The 19,713-nt window shown below is 38.1% G+C and overlaps 3 protein-coding genes across 4 annotated transcripts; 2 read left to right on the top strand and 1 right to left on the bottom strand.

Annotated features, from left to right (window-relative positions):
- Positions 1–91: 91 nt before the first annotated feature.
- LOC137200252 (hepatic sodium/bile acid cotransporter-like) lies at positions 92–5,922 on the bottom strand. Its single transcript, XM_067614921.1, has 6 exons — positions 5,053–5,922; positions 3,178–3,599; positions 2,785–2,989; positions 2,103–2,281; positions 1,166–1,365; positions 92–1,006 (listed from the first exon to the last, which is right to left on the bottom strand). Exons 2-6 carry the CDS (start codon positions 3,552–3,554, stop codon positions 939–941), a joined length of 1,029 nt encoding a protein of 342 aa, XP_067471022.1. The 5' UTR covers positions 3,555–3,599; positions 5,053–5,922; the 3' UTR covers positions 92–938.
- A 1,296-nt stretch (positions 5,923–7,218) lies between these two features.
- On the top strand, positions 7,219–12,912 carry LOC137199603 (protein max-like). 2 transcript variants are annotated; one of them, XM_067613988.1, is made up of 4 exons: positions 7,219–7,407; positions 10,184–10,291; positions 11,281–11,404; positions 11,539–12,912. In XM_067613988.1, exons 1-4 carry the CDS (start codon positions 7,372–7,374, stop codon positions 11,721–11,723), a joined length of 453 nt encoding a protein of 150 aa, XP_067470089.1. In that variant the 5' UTR covers positions 7,219–7,371; the 3' UTR covers positions 11,724–12,912. The 2 variants fall into 2 exon arrangements, with proteins under 2 accessions (XP_067470089.1, XP_067470088.1); XM_067613987.1 differs by having other exon boundaries at positions 11,266–11,404.
- A 1,765-nt stretch (positions 12,913–14,677) lies between these two features.
- Positions 14,678–19,700, top strand: LOC137199964 (ras-related protein Rab-15-like). Its single transcript, XM_067614611.1, has 7 exons — positions 14,678–14,901; positions 17,634–17,694; positions 17,806–17,866; positions 17,966–18,043; positions 18,237–18,326; positions 18,529–18,594; positions 18,706–19,700. The coding sequence occupies exons 1-7, from the start codon at positions 14,778–14,780 to the stop codon at positions 18,862–18,864; spliced, it is 639 nt and encodes a 212-aa protein (XP_067470712.1). The 5' UTR covers positions 14,678–14,777; the 3' UTR covers positions 18,865–19,700.
- The last annotated feature ends 13 nt before the right edge of the window (positions 19,701–19,713 follow it).

Here is a 19,713-nt window from a genome sequence, read left to right as displayed (position 1 = left end):
CAGTAGGTACAGAATATTGACACCATCTGATACTGACCTTTCTTCAAGGTTTGACATATTTTTAATGAAAGTATTTATTAACATACAGCACAGTTCTTCAGTCTAAAAAGAGCAAATGACACATTAGTAATTGTGATTTAAGAAAATCCTTTATTCATACTCATGAAAATGTTTTAAATTTGCCCCTGAGACATAAATTGCAATTTTCAGTTTTACTTAAAGATCCCATCCAGAGATATTTTAAGATGTATATAAAATATTCTGCTTTGAAAATAATTTATGTCTAATGGTTTTTCCACAAAAAAGGTTTAATTACCTCATTCAAATCCTTAAAATGACACCTTCTCCTTCTCCCTCATTGAAAAATCCAAAGTCTATGAATATGCAAATATTGTTCATTTCAAAACTGCTTGACACAAGATGTCTCCCTGAGAAATCCATTCTCAGTGTATGTGCACTGGGGGGCTTCAATTTTGTGATGTCACAAATCATGCTCGTAGATACACATCTTTAAGTGAGATTTTCATTGAGCACAGAGAAACTTTCCCCCCATTAGCCGAGGAATGTGAAAAGAGCCTTTTAGTGTCAAACTGCACAGTGAAGCTCCAATATTCAAGAGAATGAACAAGAAGAAAACATTTTTTGTGGAGGGGTCTTTAAGATAATTTAAATACAAAAATATGAATATAAAATTTCATTATTTGTTATCATATATTCCTAGTTCATCATGCACTACCCACAGTTTACATTCTATAGGCTTGAATAAGTAAAACAGTAATTTACGTGGTAATTGTTGCTTCAGTGATCTTCATATCAGCATCATAGGTCTGAGTGATGAATATGCAAATAATATTGAGACAGTGAGTGTGTTGAGTGGATGCATCATCATCATTCGTTTCCCTCTCCAGCACGTTGTGGTCTGTGACGCTGTCATGTTGTTATGTTTTCTGCCTCCAAGCTTCTTCTTCTTGTTTAACGTCAGCACTGCCAACGTCTTTTCTTGTTTCTGTGTAAGAGAAGGGAGATATTAGATGTCTGCCTTGTTTCATTCAGTGCATTCATTCAAAAGACCAATGGCTACAAAAGGGCAGAGTGCATGTGCTCCACCCCTCCTCCCAGCCTCACTCTACAGAAACACACACACACAAGCAGCTGTGACATTTACCCTCAGCTGGCGGTTTGAATGTTTGGTAACATCTGAAGCACAGGACCAGAAGAAGAGCCTCAGCACACTGGAATGTTATGTATATCAGAGGGAAGAGAAACATGGGTCCAATGACCTGTGGAGTAAAGGCCACCTTTAAGATGGCAACACACAGCTGGACATTTTGACACCCTGTTTCCATGGAGATGGTCCTGCTGCATCTGAAAAGAGAGCATTGGTTTCAATTTCATTTTAATACAATTTGAAGAAATATGGTTTATCTGAAGTTTTTCTTTTAGCACCTTCCATCACTGCTGTATGACAGGACATCTCATTTACATGCATATAATTGTTTACCATTTAGAGAGGTCATTAAAAATCTTAGTAGAAATACAGTATCCCTTGTGGGAAATAAACTATTCCATATTCATTCAAGGCAGGTTTTCAGTATGTAGTGTGCGATGAAGGTACAAAATGTATTAATTAATAACTGCAAAAAGTCAGTACGCATACTAAAAAAATTTTTGAGTGTGCTGTTGAGGAACACCACTGATTCCCAACCAGAGAGTCAAGACACCCCTGACAGTCCCAGGATGAACCTGAGGGGTCATGAGAGTATTAAAGGAAAAAGAAAAAAAAATCTGATGCGTAAAATTATTGCTCAAATTAAACAGACCCAAGAAAGAAAAATCAGCTGTTAGTTGAACTGTTCACAAATCATGTCCACACTAAGACCATTACCTTTAATGAGGAGTCACTGATGCATCCCAATTCTCTTATTGCTTCATTTTAAGTAATCACAGCTGCTAAACAGGTAAATAATTATGAATAGTGGTGAAACTCATTTTTGCTTTCTCTTTGTGTGTACTGTATGTGCTTTACATAATTAGTATGTAGTATTGAATTGATACTGACTTGTTTACAACCTCACAGGTGTATGTAGGGTGTATTCACTTACTGTGGACTGAGTCTGCATAAGATGGATATGATATATCCCAGCATAAAACCTATCAGTGGCATCAGCGCCGCCACAGCCAGAACATCAGGCATGATGATCATCCATAGTACGTCTTTGATGGCAACAGCAGACAAGATGGCAATAATGATGCTGAAGATGATCAGGATGCTGAGACCAGCCTGTCAAGGAGGTGAAAACATAAAACAAGAGCCAATTTGTCCTCCCCTGAATGTTACTTTATCCTTAATATCAAAGCTGAGGTAATGTTTAGTGAGGCAAGCGTGAAGGGAAAATCAGTGAGTTCTCTCTTCTTCCCTTTCCAACATCATCTGGAAGCAGGGTATGCTTTTAGTTAGCATTTAAGGACTTAGGCTTCCTGTTGCACATACCTTTCTGTTTATTTGGACCACAAATTGCACCCATGCCATGTGATGAATAATGTTGGGAAAAACAACTCTGTGTCCAATAGGCCTTTTTCACGTGAGACATTTTAACATGTCACAGAAGGAGAAGTACACGTGTTAATAATAAAATTAATGATTCAGGTTCAGGGTCCCGGTATTGCGCATGCTGGCTCACTCTCACGCTGTCATGTTATTAGTAAAACTTATACTTCCCCTTAGACAAGTCAAAATCTAAACCAGATTTGTGTGATGGCTGTGTTTGTGTGAGGCCGTCTTACTTTTAAGATGAACGGTGTGTAGTTTGGTTTGTAGTGATTAATGGCAATGCCAATGGAGCAAGGCACCAGGGTGTATACGAGAAGAGTGATGATGCCGAAGTATGGTACAGCGTTCTCCATACCGGGGAAGCCTTGGCAGAAGATAAAGAGCAGCAAAGGCATCAGACCCAGTGCTGCAATGCTGGAGCAAGTGGTCATTACGATGCTGTGAGGGTATCAGGGAGAGAAGAAACATTATGAGACAGATGTGTTAGAAATGTAAAGGTGCATGTCAGAGTATATGAAGACCTTGACTTCCGTGTTTGCAGTTTTGTAAAATTTATACGTTTCTGAACTCAAAACAAAACAAGACCCTAATTTCCATATAATGTTTCTGTGTATCGACAGGTTTACCTGAGGTTCATGTCACCCTTTATGGCCAAGGAAAAAATGTTCGATAAGCTTCCTCCTGGGCAGCAGCCACAAATGAGCACAGTCACAGTCTTGATGGGATCCATCTGCAGGCATTTGGCCAGACCGAAAGCAGTCAGTGGCATGATGCCGAACTGGGCCAGTATTGCAATGGCTACTCCTTTCGGCTTAAGGAAATGGGTCCTAATTTTCGAAATCTCCATCTTGCATCCAAGTGATATCATGGTGATGGAGAGGATGATGATGGAGCTGATATTAATGGCTATGTTTAGGGGGGCAGATACTTTCAGGAAAAACGTGCTTCCATTGCCATTGTAGATGTTATCTATTCCCTTGTAGACCTCTGTTACATTCATCATGGCACTCGTCCCAATACAGTGTGTTTAGTGTGCTGTGGCTTTCACCTGTCACACAAAAGCAAATTAAAAGCATTAATGTCAAAGGAATTACAGTTTTGGATTCTTCATTATTTTTATTTTTTGTACATATTTCATTTCCACTTGTGTTTTTGTTTGCTTTCAGAAAAGGGTTTGGTAGTTTGAGTATCACATAGTGCTCTGCAGATCTCCTATTTGAACTTCAGACACATCATATTCTCACATGATACTCTCTCCTGGCACTGTAAAACTTCCTTTGTGTTGATCAGTGTTGACAGACACAGCGGTGTAGAGTCATCTAATAAAAATAATAATTATTTCAGCCTTAAAACTGAGTTTTCTGTAGGATTCTGAATAATTGTTGTTCCGCCTGTAATACAAGATTGTTGTACATCCACTCACATATTTCGCTTGGTGTATTTGTTTATAGTTTTGCTGTTATAGCCACTTTCTTAACTATATTTTGTTCTAAAATTATGAATATAATGTAAAAAAATCAATATTGTAACAATCCATAAATGTGTAAAGTAATGAGCAATAGCAATAATTACATATATTTAAGTGGCACTAGCCACTGTTACAAGTACTTCTACATTTCAGGTAGAAATTAAAAACCTAACTGCATTTGACCCGAGTAACTGACTTTCCTATTTTATTGTGTATCAATAGTAAATGTTTAATGAATATTACTTGTTAATATAGATTTAGAGGGGGGGGGGGGTGAAACATTTACAAACATTTTACAGATTAAGAAAAACAATTAGGTGAAGCCGTCATCAGTACCTTGTTCGTCATACATGTAAAATGGATAAACTAGTCTCTTTTGAAAAATGTTTTACTCCTAAGTGATATGACTACAATTAAATGATAACCATGGCATTCTTTTATCATATTTATTACAATCAACACATCTCCTGACGAGACTAAACCCAATAATTGATTACTCCTGTTAACAAGAATTGTCTGTGTAGATACGTACAGTCTGATACAGCATACCACATGCCTGCATGCTACTTTGATCCAAATATGAATGAAAGTATAAAATAGATGCACTGTTGCACTGTGTGACATATTCCTTTAATACAACACACATGACAAGTGTAGTTTAGTTTGACTCAACCCCACAACTGATTTTGTATGATCTCCACTGGTTTACCATTTTGTAGAACTGAGGAAAATAATATGTTGTTCATTCTCACAAAGGAAATGTATCACACAGTGCAACAATATTGTTCTTTTATGTGTTTTTAATAGTTTTGGCAAGGCGTTGAAATTCAACAGCAACAGATGGATGACACAAAACCATCTGTGCACCAAACACAAAACTTTTATTCTTTTTAGTTTTGTTTTTTTTCTTCTTTTGTCTCTTTCTGGTAATTGTTGATAATAATAAAAAAAATGATACAATAATGCCAGTCTCTGTCTTCAAAATTATAATAACATTGTAATAATGGGCTAGGTAATAAAGGCACTTTCTTACCTTCATTTCAGGCCGACTTCTGCAGCTTCAGACTTTGGTTGCTCACACACTTGTTTCAATCTCTCCCCACATTCTTTTGCTGAACTCCTTTTCTATGAGTTTGGCCCCTCGCCCTCCCCTCTCCGTCACATGGATCCATGACAACAGCGTAGATGAACATAGACCTCACAGGCAAACTATCAAAGCTATATTCTATGGAACTGCTTTCATCTTCTGTGTGTGTCACAGAATTTCAGGAAATACAGCTCAGCTTTATGCCAGTTAGAAGAAGTCTGCAGCGTGGGAACGTTTGGCATCAGTGGACTTGATAATGTGAACAGAATGTTATTGCCATTGTACCCTGAAAGAGGCCACTACTCACTCTGCCTCACTTGCATGTGTAAATAGACCTTCAATTATTATTATGCAACCAGGCAGAGGGCTCAGTGCCTGTAAGACTTAACAGTCTTTTCAAACAGGTTCTTCTTATTGTGAACATGGGGTGTTTCTGTAAACAAAGACATACTTTGATACTAGATACTGTATGTTAGATGAACTGATCGCTCAAATTGATTGTTGCCTGATCTCTATTAGCATGGTCGAGATTAGGTCAAAAAAAAGGGGGCCACATTTTAAAATCTCTATGCACCTCACATACTGACATTCAGTGGAACCTCTCTGGGGAACAACAGTTCAACTTGTTTTAATCTGCTTCTTCTACATAGAGACAAGTCTTTGAGACAGCAAACTTCCCCTGATAGTTTGGTTTAGATTGTTGAAGTTAAACTTGGGCAGTGATATTGCAAATTATATTGTAGATTAGAAGTTGTTCAATAACTTAACTCCTGTGTACTGAGTTAAAACTGAAAGTAATTGTGAAATTGTGAAAAAAATAGGGATGAAGATCATTTGCAAATCTGCTGCCATATGAATGTACTAACAAAAAATAGATGTGGGTTTTCTGAGGCACTGATAACAATCCAAGCACTTAAAAAGCACATCATGTAATCCAATGTACCATTTAATGAACATGTTAAAATGTTTCCTCCCTGGATGAATCAATTCTGCAGAAGACAACAAAGTGCCCTCCCTGACTTTTATATTACAAGTTACGTAATATTTCTGGCTTCATAAGAAAGTTTTGGTTTTTTGTGTTATTGTTAGTAAAGGCATGAGCATCTGGAATCCAGGAGGTACACTGACTTTGGCAGACACTTCAAAAGTTGTCCTCACAGACTGTCTCCAAATGAATGTTGACTCATGTACTGTTTTTTTCCATGAAAATCCTTTTATTGGGTGAGTAAACATTTTTTGTTTGTTTGTTTGTTTTTATAAGAGAGATGAGACAGTGATGACAGTGAAATGTGGCCTGACATGCCAAAGGTTCAGTGGTTTGCAACCTCTATTTACAAAAAAGATGACACATATTTATGATAGTCCACACATAAACATTATGCAGTAGGTGATAATCATGTTGATTTTAAGAATGTTAAACCATGTTTAGCTAAGTTTTATGCAAATTAGACAAAACTCCTGATAATTCCTGACATTAAGCACATCTTTGTAGTGCTGCAGTAGGTTCTGAGCGGTGACAGCTTTCTGCAGAAGCTATTTAAAGGTCCTATGGAGGCAAGTGTGCAGCCATGGATGGTGAGTGGGGGAGGGCAGCCGAAGTGAGCTAGGCCACCATCTGGCCTCATAATCATATGCTGGGAGAAGAGCCTAGTTATTGTAGCACAATACCCTGCTGACAATGACCACTGAAGCAGCAGACTTTAGCACAAAGCTGTTTTATCACCACAGAATCATATTTGCCTCAAAGGCCTATTAATAGAGAATAAGTCCCATTAAATCACTGGGCATCATGCATCACTCACTGGTTTATTCGTGTTAATTTAATTACATGTGTCTTAGTTTAATACGTATATTTGTGTATCTGTACAAACAAATACTGGGATTAAATAGAATAACAACACTATAGGTCCTGTGGTTGCTGTGTTTGCAACAGGCAGAAGACAACGTTATGTTTTTGTGGGTGCGTCCAAACCATTGGGCTTGTGGGGAATGTAGTTTAAATTCCAGATACAGCGACAGAGAAAACAGGGCAGTGTGTAGGCGAATTACTACATTACCCATAGAGCCTTGTTTTGTTGCGCCTGCGTCGTGTATGTTTTCCCGTCCATGTGTAGGCGAATCACGTGTAGAGAAACCGTTGGTCGTCATGTCTCTGCCGTAGCAGAGCGCCGTGCTAGGTTTTATTATTTGCCTCCAGTTGTCGCTGCACTTTGTTTTGACAGCTGCTTGTTTTCTTTTCTGAAACCTTTTTTTTTTTACCGAAGAATGAGCGAAAACGATGACATCGAAGTCGACAGCGATGTATGTGGTTTAGTTTCCTCTAGAAGTAGCTAGCCAGTTTGTTAGCTAAACAACAACTTTATCGTTCTTGACAACCTACGCTACCTGATTGAGCTAGCTAGCTAGCTTGTTTCTTGGCTAACACTTCGTTTTAAGACAAACAGAGAGAAAGAGGGAGAGAGAGATGTTGGGAAAAGGTGTTTTTTTGGAGTGTGACTGGCTGGCTTGACAGTAAAAGTCGAGCACACAGTGTGAGGAGGAGTTAGCGTCGTCTGGCTGCTTTTAAACCTGTTCGACATTGATTGTTCCTTTGGGGCAGTTCAGCGCAGGACAACAACTTGTTTCTTAAACTGCGTTCCGGGTCAGTTGTAGTTCATCACAGTCAGTTGTCTCAATTAGACACGCTTTTTAATGAAACGCTGAGTTGAAGCTGAAGTTGCAGACATTGAAGAAAACATGATGCGACAGGCGTGAACAGCAGTTAAGCTGTTTCTGAAAGCAAGGTCAGCTCATCTGAGAGGTGCTGGAACAAGAGTTAAGATCAAGTGTTAAATGAGGATACCACTAGGTTTTCTTGGTTATGTTTAGCATACTTATACTATGCTGCAGCTCACCTATATATTTTTTTTTACAGATAAAGGTAATCCCATCACGTCATCCTAGCTATATTTAGTAATAGCTAGCAGGTGTCCTCTTCCTTCCGTTAATGTTTAATCTTCAGTTTGAAGAATCTTGATATGAATCGATATATAATGTCCTTTCAACCACATAGCAAACGACTAAAGAGGCATGAAGGACTGTGTGTTCTCAAGCCTTCCTCCACATTAGCTTGTGCAGTTGCCTGTAATGCAAATAGGACATTAGAGACGGCTGTGTTAATGTTTCATGTTTTGTCCATTGGGGACCTGCCATGTTCGTTTCTCATTTCCCTGCAAGCCCTCTGCACCTTTTTTTTTTTTTAATGTGTTCCTATACAGCTAGTCTCCAGTGGTGCTGCAGGTGTTTACACCACATTTGAAACATACCTGCAAAATGCAACATTAAACATGCTGCTCAAGCTCATTTAAAACCCCCATTATGACCAAACCTGCTGAATTTAACAGTCCATACACATGCTGTCTGTGTATGCATCTGAAATCATGTCAGGTCCTGGATCTGGTCACATATTTTTCTGTGCCACAGATTCCCCTCCCCCCCATTTGATTAAGCTGGGATCTCCAGCTTTGGATCTACATAAAGCCACAGTATACATATACTGTGAGGCCTGTCAAGCCTACATCTGCTGTTACAGGATACTGCAGACTTTAAAACATAAAACATGTTTGGATTTTAGTGGTTCTTCTTCTAACACTCTTTACTGTCCGAATTTATTTTTTAATTTAATTGATGTAGTTGTTTGTAGTCATCTTGTTCATGAAATGCATAATACTCATCGGTCCATAATGTTTCTGTATCTGTAAAATATGTGTGAAGTAATTGTCCAAGTGAACATTTGTATTTATGTTAATAACAGTAGGTTCAGTGTGTGTGTCAGGTGCATTTATTGAGCTTTCATTACAAACCTTATTGCAACTGACAAACTCTTAATCTTGGACATCGGAAAAACTTTTCAAAATCTATCGGTTTCAGAGGTGTCTTTGTGAGTGTTGGGGACAAATTTAAGGCCCTTACATACGTCAGTTTCACATTCTGGGGATATTTGTCTATCTGATAACTTCACAACACTAAAGAAATCTTGCTGCAGGTGTAGTATCATGTTTAAAATTGTCTTTGGTCTTTTCTGTAACTGTTCATAAAAATCTCATATTTATATATCTAACATTTTATCTGGCAAATTCGTGTATGATAACTATAATAGGTAAGTTCCGAAGTTAATTGTGTTTGACAATTATTTACCTATACAACACAAATAATCTGTCTGTAATCAGTCGTTTACAGAAATTTGGCTACCACCTTTTAATCACAGTACAGACAAAACGTTAAATGACAGAACACAGAGTTCGCATTAGTTGTGTTTGATGTTTAATAATTTGTAAAATTTATTTAGGTAGACAGGGTGTTAGTGATGTCCTGTGATCTTTAACTTCGTCTGCATCCTGTCCCAACTCTGCCACACTATCCTAACAAGCAGGCTGCCTTGAAACAGCATCCAGCCTGAGGCTGAGCTGACTGGCCTTTGCAAGGAAGGGGACTGTAAATGCAGGCAGTAACTCCACTGATACACTGCATGTTATGTTACAGTCATGGTGCCATCTTTGTTTGTAGCCACATCGGTGTCACTCAGTCCCTGTAGTGAGTTATACTCTTGTACCAAATAGGTACAAAGCCCTCTCTTTTTTTGTAAGCTAATGAGCATAAGATTTCATTTTTCTGCATCTAGTGCTTCTTTTTCAGTCCATTTACAAGGTAGACGTTGGAGTTGATACAGAGTTCATGTGAAGGACAATGATTGGACAAAGTGTTCAGACTGCCAGTGTATGCTGGTCTCATTTTAGTAACTGAAAGCAAACAGCATGTCTTCAGTTCAGTAAACAGAGATCACATCCTTGTAAACATACTAACACACTGGCTCCTGCTGTGTGATGTCAGGCAAGTTCATTTAACACACACACACAAGGTGCATTTAAAGCTGCAATATTTTACATATTGCAGTTTTAAATTGCTCCATATCTTCTTGTTAAAAGAATCATATGGACATTAAGTAACAAAGTTTCTTGTGACTTCCTTGGTTTTCACTGGTGCCTTTTGGTATAAATAACCTGTGTTTCTAGTAAATACTTTGCTTGTCCCTTCGCAGGCAGACAAGCGAGCACATCACAACGCGCTGGAGCGCAAACGCAGGGACCATATTAAGGACAGCTTCCACGGTTTACGAGATTCTGTGCCTGCATTACAAGGAGAGAAGGTGAGAGGAAAAATATTCTTTCTAAAACTGCCAGCAAAGGAAATAAAATCAAGTTGAAGTTAAGACTCAACACTTAAGACTAAGACTCTTACAATTTCAGCTGCCTGTCACATAAAGTGTTAGTATTAAATGTAAATCTATGTGCCACATCAACGTATTGCATGCGCGCACACACACACAAATAACTACAAATAACTCAGACAATAACATAGGATTTAATCATTCCATCCAGCTTCATTCCAGCTAACTATTAGCATAAGGCAGAAACCCTGAATGGGACACCAGGTCTTAATAAGTCTAACCTGCATGTCTGAGAGGCATGAAAACAAACAAATACCAAACAGTCAGTATGAGCCTCTGGCCTCTATTGTCCTTACTGCAGTTTGTTTTTTAGTTTCTAATGACTTGCATACATGCAGGCAGGGCGGTGTACCTTTTTGATGTCTGAGAATATAACAAACAAACTGTATGTTGACCCTGCAAATTATCAGCAAAGAGGACATCAGTACCTTCTCTGGTACAGATGATCAGCAGGTGAAAAAGCAGGTCCTTTCATCTTGCACAGCTTTATTTCATCAACTGAATTTCTAACTCCATAATATTCACCCACTTATCAGAGATTATTCCAGTTTGTTCCAAACAAAGCCAATGCTATTCTATGGTGTTCTGCTCTCTTATAAGAGTCAAGTAGGGAAAAGAGAAACTCTGGTGTCATTTGATGAAAGGAATTACTTTTTTCTTGTGTGCCTAGAACTATCCTGCAATATGTCAATGTTGGCGCATGTGCCTTGCTAATTTCTGGATGACTGCTGTTTTTTTTAACCCTCATTTTATAATCAAGACTACAAACTAATTTCAGCATAAATGTATAATACTGTAACTGTGTTAGTTAGGTAAGAGAATACAATATGTTTTAACTGTACAAATTAACACTGCAGCATTGCCTCATGGCTCTCTGAAATTTTTGCTGACAGAATTCTGTTAAACAGGCCTCCCGAGCACAGATTCTAGACAAAGCCACCGAGTACATCCAGTACATGAGGCGAAAAAACCACACCCACCAGCAAGACATCGATGACTTAAAGAAGCAGAATGCACTGCTGGAGCAGCAAGGTAAGTAAAGATCTGTAACTTTTTTTGTTGTTGATGTGACAAGATCTGAGAAGGGAGATGTAGTCTTTCATTTACATTATACCATATTTGATGTAATAGGTTTTTATTTCTGTATTTTTGTGTCTTCGCTGCAGTTCGTGCACTGGAGAAGGCCAAGGGGAACACTCAGCTCCAGACAAACTACTCTTCTGACAGCAGCTTGTACACAAACCGTAAAGGGAGCGCGGTGTCCGCCTTCGACGGCGGCTCCGACTCCAGCTCTGAATCAGAGCCAGACGAGCCGCCTAACAGAAAGAAGCTGCGCGTGGAGCCCAGCTAGACTGTGGTCCCCCCCTCGCCTCTCCAAACAGACTCTTTTTGCCCACCAGCCCCCAACTCTTATCTTTCTGCACTCAGTCCTGCCTTCTTACGCCAGTCCAGGAGACCAGGTGGAGACTGTGTTAGAGAGGTGCTATTATGTATGAAACGCTTCTACCTTCTTTTTTCCTCCTGGCAAGCACCCTGTCACTCCTCTTATGGCCCAGCAACAACTTTTAAGACCCTTAAAGTAAGGCAGCTCTGCAGTTTTGAAGGACTCAATGCTTTTCAAACCTCATAATAACCATTCATAATCAAATATGGGGATGACAAGGTATGAAGCTTTAGTAAAGCTACAGAAAATATCCAGATTCTTTTTTTTTTTTTCTTTTTTCTCACTTGCTTGTTTTGGACAACCTCTGCAATCTGTTGGAAGAGTTGTGAGACTTTAAGACCTTTTGAGAAATGATAATTGGGGATGGTTTACCTTTTTAATATTCAAACTTTTCCAGATAAGAATGTGAAGTCGCTTTTGAGAAAATGTCCGTTATGCAAGATGCAACCAACCTTATTCAGTGTAGGTGGCTGAAGTTTTGGTCTTTGAAATGTTTGTGTAATCAAATGAGTCCCTCTATTTATAGTGATGCACCGAAATTGATTTCTTACCCTTATATATATTCTTATGTCCGATCTCCCTTATGTTTGTCTTGAGATTTTTCCAGAGAACACAGGAGGATGAACAAGTTGACCTGTCATTTTAGTGGATTTTTCACAGGTTCAACTATTTATTTTCCTCTATTTTTATTATTATCATAAATAAAATGTGGGTATAAAAAAAAAAAAATCCCCAAATGGATACTGAATGTTACACAATGCAGTTAAAGGACAGTGACCTTTATTTTTGTTAATGGAAGTCCATTTCAGTGTGTAGTATATAACGCTGTATACTCTTAAATGGTGTCAGTTCTGCAAAGAAAAGCCTTCCCCTGAAATATTTGCCTGTGCTGGGGATGTTTTATCTTTCTTTTTTCTTTTTTTTTTTTTTTTCCTTTTTGCAGAGGTAAATTAGTGTGTACGTAATCAATATTTGTTTGTTCCATTCCTTGGAAATTACAGGTATGTTGTACATACTGCCAACGGTTGTCTTGCAAGTTGAGGCATACCTTTATTATGAGACTATAAATAAAACTATTTTATCCTTTTGGGATGTATTTGTGACTCCACATGTTTTTAATATGATCTTGTGATAGCTTTTGTTCAGTAGTTTTCCTGTCTTGGTATTTTTCCTAAATATTCAACTGTACTTTGTGTGTGTTGGTTTGGAGGGAAACATGTGAGTTAATAGCTAATTTCCAGCAGCAGTTAATGATCTGTGTTAAATCAAGTTTAAGAAATGCAAATGTAGTTGGAGGGATAATTTACTGAACAATCGGAGGATATTAACTGGTTAAATGTTTCTAGTTTACTATGTTCCAGTTGTGGTGAAATAAAACAGGACTGAGAGGTGTCTGAATTCAGGGCCATTGAGGACCAGAGGTGAAAGACGTATTCAGATCCTTTACTTAAGTAAAAGTACCAATACAGTATTGTAAAAATACTCCATTACAAGTCAAAGTCCTGAAAAATCCTTCTTAAACAAAAGTACATAAATATTAGCAGCTTGATATAGTAAAATTAGTGGTTTGGTTCCTCTGATATATTATTATATATGACATCAGTAGATTATTAATACTGAAGCATCAGTGTGTAAGCAGCATGTTACTGTTGTAGCTGCTGGAGGTGGAGCTAGTTTGAACTACTCTATATACAGTAAGCTAGTTTAGTCCAGTGGTTCCCAACCTAGGGATCGGGCCCCTCCAAAGGGTCACCAGATAAATCTGAGGGGTCGTGAGATGATTAATGGGAGAGAAAAGAAGAAAAAACAAAGTTCTGATACACAAATCTGTTTTCAATTTTTGGACTTTTTCTCTGGTCTTTGATTTTTGGTGAAATATTGGATCCTTTGAACATTTATGAAATGAAACCATGTGAGAAGTTTAGAGGGAAAAACACTATTTGGTGGAGCTGTGAACAACTCATAGACATCTGAAATGTGACCCCGACTACACACTGCTTTTTGTAAGGGTTCAAAAGCTAAGCTAAAAAGGTTGGAAACTACTGGTTTCATCTTTAACTATGTGTTGTATTTAAAAAGCTTGTTATATTATCCATTGTGTTAAAGCTGTCAAATAAATGTAGTGGAGTAGAAAGTACAATATTTCCCTCTGAAATGTAGTGGAGTGGAAGTATAAAGTAGCATCAAACAGAAATACACAATTAAAGTACAAGTACCTCAAAATCGTACTAATGTACAGTACTCGAGTTACTTTCCACCATTGTTGAAGACACAGAGCTCATGTCCTCAGTAATATTTCAGGGCATTGGGAGTTTACTCTTTAGGATATTGTCTCATGACAGCAGTACTTCTAATATCCTGGCTACAGACCTGTCTATATAGTTTGTTTAAATATTGAATATGAGTTTAACACAGTGTGATGTGTCTGTGGCAATCCCAGTGCAGTTCACTCACCAGGAGCCAGCCTCCTCAAAGATGCAGGTTGCATGCTGCCTTCCATGACCCTAGGAGTTTTCGTATAAATGTGAGCTGAGCGCACAGGAACGTGAAATACGACTGAAATGATCAAATTTGAGCTGTGTGATGATTGTAAAGCAGTATTGTGGTCATAAAATATAAAAAGGCAAAGATGTTGCATTTATACAGTGCTGAATTACATGTACGTGTCAATATTTTTCTCCATTAGACTCTTGTTTCTAGAGTCTTTTCAACTTTTCTTGTGTAACTTTGCCACCGAAGCACACAGCATTCCTCTATATTTCTAAATTTAAAAAGGCCATTTAATCAACACGCTTCACTAAAATTTTTCCACATTTCAGTGACTTCAGAGCCGTTTCAGCCCTGAAGTAGGAATTTCCGAGGGGCAAAGAAGGTAGCACACGACAGCAGAGTAGAAGGGACAGCAACCAAAAGTTACATGGAAGAGTCATGCTTTCTCTTACATGTTTTTAACACTTCGTCATGGCTAAACAGTACGACTTCTTGTTCAGGCTGCTCATGCTGGGAGACTCTGGCGTTGGAAAGACGTGCATGTTGCGCAGGTTTACGGAGAGTGAGTTTGACCCGACACATATTTCCACCATCGGTAAGCCATCCAACAAGTTCAGTGACGCCTGTGTCAAAACTGGCATCATATGGAGCCACAGGTTGAACCAGATGAACATCAGTGACAACTTTTTTACTGAATGAATGTCGAGACTGTAACTTTAACTGTAATTTTCAGAGCAATTAACTGTAATTTTTCACTATCGTTCAAAGTATAAAAACAGGCCTACTTAGCCAGTAGGATTAGTTCAAACTGGCCCCAGGCCATAACAGCCCTGAAACTGTCAGAAAGACATGTCAACACTAAGAAAGCTACACTTATGCTGTACCATATGCTGAAATTTGAACATTTTCTTATGAAGACATGCCCATTATTGTCCTAAAAAGGACAGAGGCAGTCCGTGGACTATCTCTAACAGTAACAATGGGAAGGAGGGTCCACAGGAAAGGCTTTTTTCCTCTGCTTGATATTTGATCCTGTCCTTTAATTCACAGAATGTAACTTGTGGACTGATATGCTGATTTACTGATATTTTCTGGACTAATGACTCAGGTTGGAAGTGGTGGGGCTGTTTTACACCAAAGACATTAGAAATTATTCCCACTTAAAGAAAAGACATGCTATTAAATTTGTTGTGACTTTCACCGAAAGTGCTGTATTGAAGTGTGGAGCTTAATTCAGGGTGAAAGGTTTGTTAACTGAAAGCTGGGGACTGGATCCGTTTCCTTGTTGGAAGGGTTGCAGGGTGAGAAGGCTTTACGCAGGATTAAACTCAGCTATTTGAGAAAGTGGTACAAAAATCTCCTTCCATTTAGATTCCTGATATTGTGATTATTGGTTAACATTAGACAGCTTCAGTCATCCCTCCATACCCGAACAAAAGTGTGCGTCTTTAAGAGAGGAAACAACGTGGCATTGAGGTGCAGCTTGAACAGTCAGACCTGTTGAATGCATGGCTTTGCATATATTATATAAACACACAAACAAAGCCAGCAAGGCACAAACTGCACGTGTTACTATGCAAGCTTGTGTCAGTGACAAGGTGTTAAAAAAGCTCATTTTCTCACTAGAATCACTTCAGTTCAACTGTACATTACATTGTACAACTCAGCTTAAATTTGTGAATCATCTTAATCATTTTAAGTCAAATGTTAGACGCAGTGATGATCTATGGACAAATATAGGAGCAGCTCCAGTGAACACTGTGAGAGCACAGTGTCACCTGACCCACAGGTGACACTAGAGTAACTTGCCTGTTTGTTAGTAGATATTCACAAATATTATGCAAACAGCAAATTGTTTAGGGCAGGATAAGGTCAGATAAACTTTACTGATTCCATGCAGGGAAATAATGAAGTGTCTCAGCAGCAAAAAGAAGCACAAGAACGGGTGTATAGAATAGTAAAATATAGTGTAGCATAGCAGAGCTGAAATGATAAATAAATCAATTGATGGGAAGTTCATCTTCAACTATTTTCATCGTAGGCCTTTTTGACAGAGAACAAAAAAATAATACAATTGATGATGGCTGAATTTCATGGCTTCATGGGACACTTAAATAGAACTGAGACATTGTTAATATTATTAGTAACACCTGTGCTTTTCCTGCTATGATATGTCAAAATGTCTGCTATGAAAATGCCCACTTATTAATAACTGAAGTCATTTTATAAGCAAAAATGCCAAACATTATCAGGTTCCAGCTTTTCAGTTCTGAAGGTTTGCAGCTTTTTTTTTTCTTATGTGAAAGTAAATTGAACATCGGTGAGTTTTTGATTATTAATCAGACAAAACAAGTGATTTGTTGATGTCGCCTTGGACTTTACTAGAGCTGCAACCATAATAAAGATTAATTGATTAGGTGATCGACAGAAAATTTATTACCAGATATTTGGATAATCAATGAATCGATTTAGTAATTTTGCATTCAAAAAGGCCGAAAATTCTGTGGCCAAGCTTCAGAAGTGTGAAGATTTTTGCTTTTCTTTGTGAAATAACTGAAAATGTTTTGGGATTTGGAATGATGTTTGGACAAAACAGGACATCTGAATCCATCTTCTTTAGTTATGGGGAATAATAACAGCAGTTTTCACTATTTACTGACAATTCATAGACTAAACTAAAAATGGAAAATGAATCAGTAATTAAAAATAATCATTAGTTGCAGCCCTATAGTATAATATAGTAAAGCATAGATATGTAATCTTAAAAAGTAGAATACTATATACATAATAAGCATCTAATATATACAATATGTAGCATTAGCCTAATATTTTTTTAGAGTGAATCTTCAATAGTGTTGGCAGCATAAAGACTAAACAAGAACTGATGTAAGTGGGTAAACAGTACAGTATATTGCCTTTGGTTTAATACAAAACCAATGAAGTGATGTATTCCTGTTGTTGACAGCCAGTTCTGTTCTGTCACATTTCTTAGCTCCTGTGTCCTGTTACCTAGCAGGACAAATACACCACCATAGTTCACATCAGTCGCGGCCCGCTTTGTGGGGTCACAATGATTTAAAAGTTGACACTATGCAGTGCCTGAGATACTATTCATTAGCAGTGTCTCTGAGCAACACTCATTAAGCACTCACAATCACACAACAGCCCATGTAAAACACCACAATGTCAGGATTTTTCTCCAATTTGTCACAGTTGCTTAAGTGATTCCAGTTTGACTTTGCATCTGTAAAGGTGTTTGCGTCTGTGTTTTGTTTTGGTTGATCCTGCTTTTCTGTGAAATAAAATGTATTTTTCTGTTTTTTTTAGGAGTTGATTTTAAAATGAAAACACTAGAAATAGATGGAATCAAGGTGCGAGTACAGATATGGTATGTTAAAATACGCTCTTATTTATATATAATTATATTGCATGTACAGTATGTTTACATCCATATTATGTGATTCTCTTTTCCTGATGTTTGTTATGTCTTCTGTGAAAGGGACACGGCTGGCCAGGAACGTTATCAGACCATCACCAAACAGTACTACAGACGTGCACAGGTGATCCTTCCATATAAACAATCACAAAAGTCAAGTTACCTTTTTATGGGTTTATGTAGAATACAATCATTAATCCTTTTTTTGGGGTTTTGTATCCAGGGTATCATCTTTGTTTACGACATCACAAATGAGCCATCGTTTCAGCACATAGCGAAGTGGGCCAGTGATGTGGATGAAGTAAGCCAACAAGCACTCTCATTTCCCTCTCTTACACTTGTTGCCCTTCACAGTGACTCTGTATCTTTATAACCTCTTTAATGAGGTTTAGATGCTTGCTGCACACCCAGCGGCTTAGTATGAGTGACAAGATGATGAATTCTCTCATCTTCATGCTGTCTGTCTCATCTATTCTGCTGTCATTGTTTTGCAGTGTGCCCCAGACAAGGTGCAGAGGATCTTAGTAGGAAACAAGTCTGATGAGGAACCCATGAGGCGAGTGACGAAGACAGAAGGAAGCAAGGTTTGATGTAACCTTATTTCATGTGTGAACATCACTTTTTATTGGGGCTTTCTATGGCCTTTTTTTTGCTTGGTAGTAGATATACAAAAATATATCTCCCAGTGTTCTGCTATACATCTTTACTTATGGGTTAAAACTGACTAAGGTGATGAAATACTTTTGACTCACTTTATTTCTAACCATATCTGACTGAATCTTGCAGCTAGCAGAAACCTATGGAATGGACTTCTTTGAGACCAGTGCTTCAACCGGCAGTAATATCAGTGAGGTAGGACACACAGTGAACCTGTCTGTCACATAAGAAATATCACTGGAATCTCCCTGCAACGTTCTTTTTTATCATGCATGTATTTCTTTTTCGACTTCCTTGTTCCTCCAGTCATTCACCCGTGTGACAGAACTGGTGCTGCAGGCTCACAAGAGAGACGTGGACAACTTGTTAGGATCTCTGGATGATTATCTGGATAAAGTGGCTCTGGAGGAAGAGAAGGGTAGACAAGATAATGAGGAGAACATTCAGAGGACCTGCGCCTGTTAGCAGGAAGTGCCACGGCTGATTTTTGATGATGTTTTTTTCTACTGTGACTTGATTCAGCCCTCCTCCACCTTCTTTGTAGATACTGTGGCCTGTTGACCAGGAGGGTGCTCAACTGGTTTCACTTTTTGTATGTCTGGAAGTTGCATGCAGGTAAATGCAGTTAGCACCAGCTACCAGCAGAGGGACTGAATATCTCCAGTTCATGAAGGCATTTCTGTATATGTTTACTCCAGTGAAACTATCAATGCACACACTTAAAACATTTCCTTTGATGAATCGCAGTTTTGCACTACTACTTCATCAATTACTCTTCAATTTACTGTTTTCCATCACCTTTGCTTTCTTGTTGTTTTCCTATTTGATTTGTAGCCTACAGTACACATTAATTTGTATTTTATGGATTCATATCAACAAGTCTGTTTATTAAGGTGAGAAGAGTATAAAGGCTACAACATGGTAGCCAAGGAGGGCAAAGTTGAATTATTTACACCTAGAAACTCAAGCCGTGCAGGAATAGATTCATTTACAAAACTGACTTATTTCCTCAAAGGAAACAGTGTTGTGCCATGTTCAGTAACATGTCTGAATGCAGTACATGTTTATTCACCATCCTGAATGTATGTACAGTTTGTTTTATGAATGTGACTGGCATTACCCCCTGTGGCATTTATAAGTGGTGTCACACCTGTTTGTATTATTTTTTTCAGGGTCGGTTGAGGTGCCACAGCCATTGTATTTTTAGCAGAATGTTTGAAACTCAGTGATGGTGCAAAAAAATCAAGTAATGTATAATGTTTTTGAGGTAAATAAATTGAACTTTTCATATTTAAAGATAATTAACTGGTGAGT

The sequence above is a fragment of the Thunnus thynnus genome, chromosome 16, assembly GCF_963924715.1.
Source record: "Thunnus thynnus chromosome 16, fThuThy2.1, whole genome shotgun sequence".
Lineage (NCBI taxonomy): Eukaryota > Metazoa > Chordata > Actinopteri > Scombriformes > Scombridae > Thunnus > Thunnus thynnus.
Note: the sequence above shows the minus strand (reverse complement) of the source record. Positions and strands in the feature narration are given on the sequence as shown.